The 9,438-nt window shown below is 41.5% G+C and overlaps 1 protein-coding gene across 1 annotated transcript in view; it reads right to left on the reverse strand.

The window, feature by feature from the left end:
- roraa (RAR-related orphan receptor A, paralog a) overlaps nt 1-8,344 on the reverse strand; it is a 169,497-nt gene extending 161,153 nt beyond the window's left edge. The window contains exon 1 of the mRNA XM_070830197.1: nt 8,185-8,344. Within this exon, the coding sequence (XP_070686298.1) occupies nt 8,185-8,338 (154 nt within the window). The 5' untranslated portion in view covers nt 8,339-8,344. The remainder of the gene's footprint in view (nt 1-8,184) is intronic.
- Nucleotides 8,345-9,438: the final 1,094 nt, after the last annotated feature.

The following is a 9,438-nucleotide window of genomic DNA, read 5'->3' on the forward strand; positions in this document are numbered from 1 at the left end:
CTCTTAAGTACTGCATTAGTAAAATAAAGCTGCAAATATTGATTGATCAGATGACATTTGTCAGTGAATGAGAGCAGAATTCGTGTATCATACATGGTGAAGAGTGACACTGTCTTTCAATCACTGTCAGAAAGCAGCACAGCAGCAGCATTGCTGCATTGATTGAGCCCCATCGTGCCGCACTCTGTCTTAGTACGCCTCCTAAAGCAATCAATCTACAGACACGCAAGAACCAAATATTCATTAGTGACTTATTCATATTCAAAAGCTGCCTCCTGAAAGTAACAAAAGAGCAGAATTGTCTTTGACAGGCGCATTACAATGATTCTACAACATACTGTGTGAGGCATGGACAATTGTGATCATCTTGTGTTATTTTATGAGTAAAGAGTTGTGTTCATTATTGTTGTCTGTCAGATGAAGAACTCTGTATTAACAACTAGATTATCTAATAAAGATTATAGTGTTGTGATTCAGAATCAGACAAAATGTTACACTACAAAACAAATGCAAATGAATTCTTTGATTTCGCAAATATTCAAGCCGGAGTTCTCCACTCCACTCAGGTTTATTTATAATGACACAAATGTCAGTGAAAAAAATTGGCATTTGGGCAACACAAGGAACGGTGCGAGATGTTTCAACAAGAAGAAGCTAATAGTTTCACACAGAGTGATTCAACATGATTAATACTTATGGGTATTGTTTAAATACTCCAGCCCATTGGCCCTCTGCAGCTGACAAAAAAAGAGACATGGGCTGCGATGTTAATAATTAGTTGGTTCTGCGCTCAAAAAAATTCTGTCCAACCTCACCAGATTTTAATCAAAGGCTGAAAATAGTAGCTGATTGTAATCGGCACTCAGAAGTCACCAGGGGTGTTTGAAGAGCCCGTCAAGCCTGAGAGTGGAGCTAATTCGATTAAGTGGCGGCAGTACCTGGAGGGGACGGATCTGTATCTCTCCCTTTTTTATTTATGAGATTAAGTCGCGCTTGTTATTCCAATATAAATAATCAAGCCAACAGAAATGACACTGATTTTCAAGTTGTTTTATCTCCCTTGTCTCCAAAAGTTTTTTGTTTATTTCAGGTGACAAATAAACTTTTTTGAGTAATACTCCAGCGGTACTGATGTAACAAAAATTACAGCGGAGGGTGTGATATTCGTGCTTTGCCTTCCTCGGTAGTATTACCTTACCTCATGTGATAGAGACGAGGGGAAAAAAGTACAGGCAGTGTGTTCTGCTCCTGCGTTCTGTGTTATGTACAGTGTAATATTTGTAAAACTTGAAGATGGATTAGTGCAAATGAAAAACAATAACTTTGCATGGAGTGAAATAATGACGCTGAGACTTATAAAAAATACAAAAAAAAAACGCACTCTCCAGACTGCTGTGATTTCTCTTCTCTCTTCGAGACTATTCTAGTTGTATTCATTCATTTCATTCATTGTATTGTGTTCTTTGTCTGTTCTACATGGCCACAATGCGCGAAACAAATTTCCATGTTCATCTTAGTCTGATGTTGTAGTCCAATGCTCAACAGTCCTTAAAACAGAGCTGACATAAGAGCCGTTTAGCCTACAGAAAGCAAGATAAATAACGGTTAAGAGGCTCTTGAGGTGTGCTGTTTGAATATGCTTTAGATTTTACAACGTTACCTCTTCCTGTTTTAAAGCACGCACATCCACATAACGCCTGGGAAAACCTCTGTGGCTGGGAGATCATCCTGATTTTTCTCTCAAGTGTTCAACACATGTCAGAGCTCTGCAGCCTGCATGAAGCCTCTGCGGTGAAAAATATAGGCTATACTTTCTCTGAGTGTGCAGACGCTTGGATTTATGACTTGGAACACATGACATGAAGCAGCATGAATGTATGTGTCCAGCATGACTTTTTTTTTTTTTTTAAAAAGGCACAAGAATGATGGTTTCAAAAATACTGCTGGTAAAAGTTCCCGACTGAGTGCTAGGATTTTAAGTGTGAGGGGCTTACCTACCTGCTCGGGAGCTTTGCACCCTCCACACTGCTGGATGTGAAAGGCTTGGCCCTAGATGTGACATAAGAATTCCTCTGAGTGATCCTTTAGACCCCTCTCACCACCTCTTTCCCTCTAGGCCTCTTCTAAGAGGCCCATTTCATATCAGAGAGGCACAGAGCAGCACGGAGCCAAGCGGCACCAGTACTTAGGTCACAGTGTACCACATTAAATTTAGACTCCTTTAACACCCTCCAATAATGCATCTGGAGTATTTCCGGTCATTACTATTCAGACTTTTCTATCTAAGATACAAACTTCTGTAAATGGGCCATAGATCTGAGCTATCATTCACCACTGGAGATTTCACATCAAATCTGGTGTCTGTCACCAGTTGAAACTTCCTCGCCAGCCCCAGTTAAGCCACTGGTGATTCAAACTCCAAAATAAATTGTCCCGCAAGAATAAAACTTTCAGATTTAGTCTAGGTTGAGTTTGACATTTCGAAACTTTTTTTAATTAATAGAGCCTATTAGGGCTCACATTGCGTTGCCTCCAACATATGCCCGATAACTCTAAAAACTGACTTACAAATTACCCAAAAAATGCAGCTACAATGTATGCTTGTTGTAGTATTTTAGTTTTTCACAACCTTTCACTCTTTGTTCTGCTTCTACAGTGTGTATCCTGAGCTGACGAACAAACCGTTTTGTAATATGCCAGCACCAATTAACAAGTTGTACAACCAATGCACTTTAATGGAAATTCCTACACTGATTAAAAGCACATTCAGCTGGGATTGGATCCAGTACCCTCACAAACCTCCACCTACAAGTGGTACAGATATTGGATGGATGGAATGCAACGCAACATAACGCAGTTGATATAAATGCATATAGATTTCAGCATGGTGAACTTTGAAGCTATTGGAGAGGAGAAGAGGGAATCATGAGTCCAGTGTTGAACTTGGGCAACAGTAAGCCTGTTAACAGCTAGCAACGTCCTGTCAGTGTGTAAATTTTCACTGACCGGGAAGCACCACCAGTGCGTCTACAAAGCAATTTCCTTCAATAAAACCCACAGGAGTCCTTTCATGCAACTTCCCTTGTACCAAACACAAAAAACGTTCCACATCATCACGGGTTATTGCATGATTTGTAAGCTCTTCATATCGTACGATATGGTAGATTAAATGCTCCAATTATAATTTCAAAACAAAAAAATCTTAAAAATCTTCGAGTGACCACTAGATTGCACACTGATACAACGAACTAAACCAAAGTGGTTAACCGCATGACCAAAAAAGTGTCAGACTTGCCTTTCAGCCTTGCACTCTCCCTAGTGGACCTCAAAGCATTCAAATGTCTGCTATTTTAACATTAAAAGCACCAAAACTATTTAGTTTAACAGATCTCATAAAATGCCTTTCTGAGTGTAATTTTTCTCGCAAAGTTTGACCCGTTTCCTCACAAAGCATGAACATAAGGCTAGACCTAAAATTGGGACTGACTACATTTAAACAATTTAGAAAGTAAAGAAAGAATTTAAAAAGGAAATTTAAGCCATCTATATCACAACTAAGACACTTAAAGAAATAGAAATAAAGTTTCTGTATAGAGGCAGCCAAACATCTGTAATAGTCTTTCTAATGCTAGTAAGTCTTATTAAGAAGATAAACTTACAGATTGTATATGACAGAGGACTCAGTTAGGAAGCTAGGATCTTTTTTTTTTTTTTTTTTAACCAGAATTTGAATATACACGCAAAGCATCCGGGAAAAAAATGTGTTTTATGATATAAAAGTGTCCAAAAACACTTTGGCACACAACAATAGATAGCAAAACAATCCACAAAGAGAAACAAGGACTGATAAAGAGAACAGGAATTTTTCATTTCGTGTGACCTCAAACGTAATGAGCAATTTAGAGCACCTTACAATAAGGAGGACAATTCCAGTAAAAACAATATCACATTATTTTATACATTTTCTTAATCAATATTTTTGAAATGGTGGTGAGAGAGAAAAGAAAGAGCTTCAAGCCTGATATGACAAAATCTCAATCAGTGCAAACTTAGCTACTGAACTTATGCTGACATTCACAGGTACATCCTCCTTAGATAAGCATGTTGCCACTCAAACGAAATTTGACCTTTGAAGCCCATAAGAACAGAGGATATTTTTTTTTTTAGGTAGCGAGGCCAAAGTCTAAACTAAGAGCAGATGTCATCGTCTGCGCAAAAGCCTTTACAGTCTGCAGTCGAAGAAATGCTGTTTATCTTTTTTAGTTAAGCTTGCTGATGTTTTATACTGTTGGCCTGAGGAGAACATAATGTGAACAGATCAAACACTGAGCTTTGACCTCAAATAGGTTGACTGTTAGCATTTAACAATGTTAACTGTCTGACAAGTACCAATAAAAAAGAGTTTGCATTATTATCACCTCTCCCACACTTGAAACGCAGGAGCAGTGAAACTCAATATTATGTTACAGGCAGCCAGCCAGAAAAAAAAGAGACCCCTAATGGAGTTCCTCTCCCGGATCTGTCCGTGCTGAAGGCTCAGCTATAAGCCTATACCTGTATCTTCATGCTCTCCAGCGGGCAGAGAGCCCTAATTCATTGAATTTGAGAATGCCACAGCCTCAATAATGTTGCTGTCCACTCGAGTGGCGTGCAAGCACCGTGCCAACTCCTGGCTTTCTGAGATTTTGGGTAAAACCTTTTTTTTTTTTTTTTTTAAAAGCCCCAGTGTCCCCAGTACCTCATCCGTCTTGTGACAACAACAGCAAAATAAATGCTGCCACTCTAGCTGAGAGCTCTCATTTCTCTGCCCAAAAATAAAACTGCTGGATGAAAGTCTGGTTATGTGTTCATTAAGAGGAGACCGAATATTTTTGTACTCTGCCTTTTTAGTTTAGATCAGCTCCAAAAACTGCAGTGTCAGGTGAGATTTGAGTCCCACAATAAGCTAAAATGAATGTATCTTAAGAAAATGCTAACAAAAACTTGCAAAGGAACAATCTGCAAATATTGTGGCATAATAGGCTGAAAACTGGTATTTACTACGGAAAGATCAAAGGAGACTCAATCCAGACATGACGAGATAACACGCAGGACGCACTGTAATATAGGAAGCCACATCGCACTTCGCCTGGTGACAACTTTCACAATGTTAAACGCAGCATAATGTTTTTTGTGTTGCAGCCATCAGTTCTACCTCTTTCTCCCGAACGAAGGGAAATTATGTTCAGATGACTCATTTTCACTGCAAATGACAGTAACAAGCATTTGTACAGCACTAGACGACAAGCGTAGTGGTCAGTGTCGTTCAGTGAAGTCTGCTACAGCTCTACAGCACGCACATGGTCTGTACACACACACACACACGGCCTGTACACACACACACACAGACTTTCGGTGCTCAAACAAACTCCACGACATATCAGATCTGTGGCTTCAAAGCTTCCCTATGCAATTGAGTGGTTCCACGCCTCTGCAGAGACCGTGACCTTACATAACCAAGCCATTAATATTGATTGTTTCCAAATTTGCGAACTGAGGGATCTGGCGATATGAAAATAACACCCTTTCTTCTTTCCAGTAATGATATCCACAGCCCTCCAAGGCCTGTACTCTGACCCGCTCAAGTCTTACAGCAGAGCTTCTGCTGAAGTAAGCCCTTTCTACTTAAAAGGTATTAGTACTCAGGGTTAAAACAGTAAACGCTCTGCATGCAGGATAAGAAAATATGCATCCTAAGAAAGTCTAATACAGTTGGCGTAGAAAGGGAAACTGCGCTTGAGCAAGTGTCTGCTGCCTTTCAGATGTCGGCTCCTGTGGCTGGCCTGAAAAGCCGGAGTCTGAGCGTAGAACTGTAATCCTACAAATGTCTTACAAGTCCATAATACTACTGTGAGACATAAACGTTTTCTTATTGTTTTATTCTTTGAGCAACCTTGCTCTGAACTGTGCCGACGCAATAAACTCACTGCATTTGCTTCTTAATGGAGCACATATACTTTTACATCAGTGCTTTATTAAATAAAGCAATTAAGCCATCATTTCTTTATGAAAGCAAACATTTCTTCTGCTCTCCTGCACCGTGAATGTTTTGAATATTTCCACATTATTACATTCAGAAATAATCTGCTTTGTGAGTCCAGTTAAGGACCAGCAGACCAACTGTTGCAGTGTTAAATATCTTGTAAACAGTCCAGCGTTTTTTAAGAGAGGACAGATTAGATGGCAGATCACAATACAGTGCCGGCACTGTAGGTAATCATACATCTGTGCTACAGATGGCAACTTAATGATTCTGAAAGATAAGATAAAAAAAAATGAATTGCCTGTTGTTATCACAGTCTTTTAAAAATCAAGCAGGCATGTGTGAACGGACTACACGAAGGCTAGCAGACACTAAGACTCGACTTACACTGTTAAACACGACAGAAAAACTGTATTTAGGAATTTAATAATGACTCATTTCAAGCAAACGTTTTAAAGTTTTTATAAGAAGTTTGCAAAACTTTTCTGCAGGCCTTCTGGTGCTAATAACCTCTGACAGTCATTTTAATTCTTTCCAGAAGGGTCACAATAAAGTTTCAGGGCAGGGAAACTCCTTTAAAGCTGCAGAGGTTGTCCCACTGAACATGTTTTTTTTTTTTTTTTTCACCCATTCAGCATTACATAACAGACCGAAGGCGTTCTTTTTCCTGTCTTTCTCTTTCCCAGACGCACTTTAATCCTGTGCATAAAAGGGTGGGGTGAATATGGGTCAGCAGGTTAGGAGTGTCTCTAAGTCAGACTTGGGAAAAAAGAAATCAATCCACGAAGCCTCCCAACTACCTGTCTTCGCCCCGCTATTACATAAGTGCTCCGGCTGTGCCAACCCACAAAGTCACAGTGTTTCCCCTCAGTGGTGCATAAATACCCGCAGAAGTGCCGTGATTTGTTTTAATTAAACAGTCGTGGCGATCGTGGGGAGTGGGTGAGCTCCTCCACAAAGTGAAAAGATCTGCGATGGTGATTTCTGCTCTCAGTTGCGCGCCTCTGTTTATGGCTAAACCTGTTACATAACCAGCTTACATTCCACATTCACCATATCACACTCTAAATATACCCTTGCGCACAGGAAGAGTGCGCACACAAGACCCACCATGCAATGATTTAATTGTCATATGTAACCTACGCCGTTTGCCTCTACTGTCATGTATGCGCCAACTCTGCTTGTCAAGGATCAGCAGAAGAAGAGGAAGAAAAAAAAAAATCACTATTTCTTTGAACTTGGATGAGGCTGGTTAGCCTGTACTGGAGACAGCCGAGAGGGGGTGTGGTTAAATACTGTCTGTACTGTACAACATGGACGGGACGTGGTGGATAAATCATGTAAAAATGAACCAGTCCTCAGCAGCAATGCAGACACACTTTGGACGGGCTAATTGATAATAAAGGCCTGTTTAGTTTTTATTGTCTGATCATGTGGGGAGAGGGGGGGAGGTGTTGGGGTTTAGTCGCAGGAGGCGTGCAGCGCCTTCACGTTTGCAACAGTGTTTGAGAGCTAAACAAATTCCAGCTGCTGGGGCGTCTTTTTGCACACAGGAATAGCCTAAATCTGTTAGCTGGTGATGTTAAAAAAAAAAAAAGAAAGAAAGAAAGAAAGAAAGAAAAGAAAACAGCCATCCAGACGGCGCTGTGTGCTGTAGTATCAGGAATAGTGGAGGACACGTCCCTACAAAGGAGAACGGGACTGATCGATAAACTAGCCCACAGTCTGCAAAAGTTCACTTTTGACACTTTGACAATATCGCGTCTGAGCGGACAGGTTGGCCTCTTTTGGCTCGGAGGGAAGCTCCTGTTGGTCAATTTTAAGTTGCTGGGTAATTGATTTATCTTGCAGTCTGAGTAAATGTGACATCTGTGACCGTATCACCCCCCTATGATTTGAGCTGTCAGTGGAACCTGAACACCAGCAACACACGCCGAGGCACTAATTACAGCCGAACGGGCAAAAGCCGAGGTGGTATAAATAAAAAAGCCGTGTCCCCGTGGTTGGGTGAATTCAGTCAGTGTGCAGTTATTTATGGTGGTGGTGGTGGTGGTGGGGTGGTGGGGGGAGAAGCGATTTAATTCATTTTGAAGTTTGATTAAAAAAATCCTCGATCGGTCTTCATTCCCCGCACAGTAAAAAGCGAAATACGGTCCGCTCACCTCTGTTGGTGCTTGAGCAGGTCTGCCTTCGAACCGGGGCTGGATGGTCCGCTTTCCGGAGCGTCTCCAGGTTTACCGGGGTTTCCCTGACCGGGGTAGCCGGCTCCGAGGCGCTGTTGCCCGGGTCGCTCGCTGGATCTGGAGGGGACTCCATGTTGAATTTCAGATTTACTGCTTAACTACAGCTAGTACTTCAAACTAATTCTATACGATCTGTGAGCTCCGGCACTACGTCTTGCTATCTAATTTAGACTAGAAGTAAGAAATGAGAAATGCGAGTGTGTCTGGAGGTGGGTGTGTAGGTTTGATTGTCCACTAGCAGCGCTAGTGAGAGCTCCAGTCATGCAAACTGAAAAGGGAGAGGTTGTCAATAGCCGAAGAATAGATGTAGGCCTGAAAGTAATCCATGCTGATCGACCCTGCGCAGTTTTACATGGGAATTGCAATATTTTATTGGGCGAGCCTTCCTCAGCAGTTTCCTGCATCTAATCTAATATCTCACGTACAAGTTGGACAAATTATATTCATCCTACCTATAGGTTGCTGCTGAATGTACAACTGAAGCTGGACTAAATGCATCATAATGACATGCATTTACATCATCTCAGGATCTAAATCCTTTTATTAGGCCATTATGTTGAAAAAAAAGACCATCATTTGCGTGCAAAACTTCAACTCTTTGGATTATTCTGCTTTAATCACAGTCTGCAAATCGCTTCCAGCTAAATAAGGGGTTGAAATATGGCCACTATTATGCACATTCTCCATTCACAATACGCAACAGCGTTTCAAGTCCACAGTCAAAAAGCTGCGGAGGTACAGGATTTATTTACTGCAAATTCATTCGCTGTGGGTGTCAGTCCTGGCTGCAGCATGAGGCAGGCTGTGGGCTACTCCCGACCGTAAAACGGCTCAACTTTCATGTGTGAGAATTCAAACAAGGAGAGCCGGAGCGCTCTTCATTATTTTCATCATCATCATCATCACCACCACCACCACCATTATCATCGTCATCATCATCATCTCCACCGTCCTGTGGGAGGAGCGGACTGCATTTCTGAGTAGTCTCCTCGATGCTGATGAAAGGACTCTTTCCCTTTTACTCGCTGAATAACCTGCGTGTCTGCGCTCTGTCCGATCAAAGTTAAGATTGACAGCAGCGTGGAGAGAAATGCGCTTTAGGATACGTGGCCGCGTTCAGCTGGCATCAAACGTCACTCTGGAAACCGGCATCCGTGCACCGCTTGTTGCGCA

This window comes from Pempheris klunzingeri, chromosome 5 (genome assembly GCF_042242105.1).
Source record: "Pempheris klunzingeri isolate RE-2024b chromosome 5, fPemKlu1.hap1, whole genome shotgun sequence".
Taxonomy (NCBI): Eukaryota; Metazoa; Chordata; class Actinopteri; order Acropomatiformes; family Pempheridae; genus Pempheris; species Pempheris klunzingeri.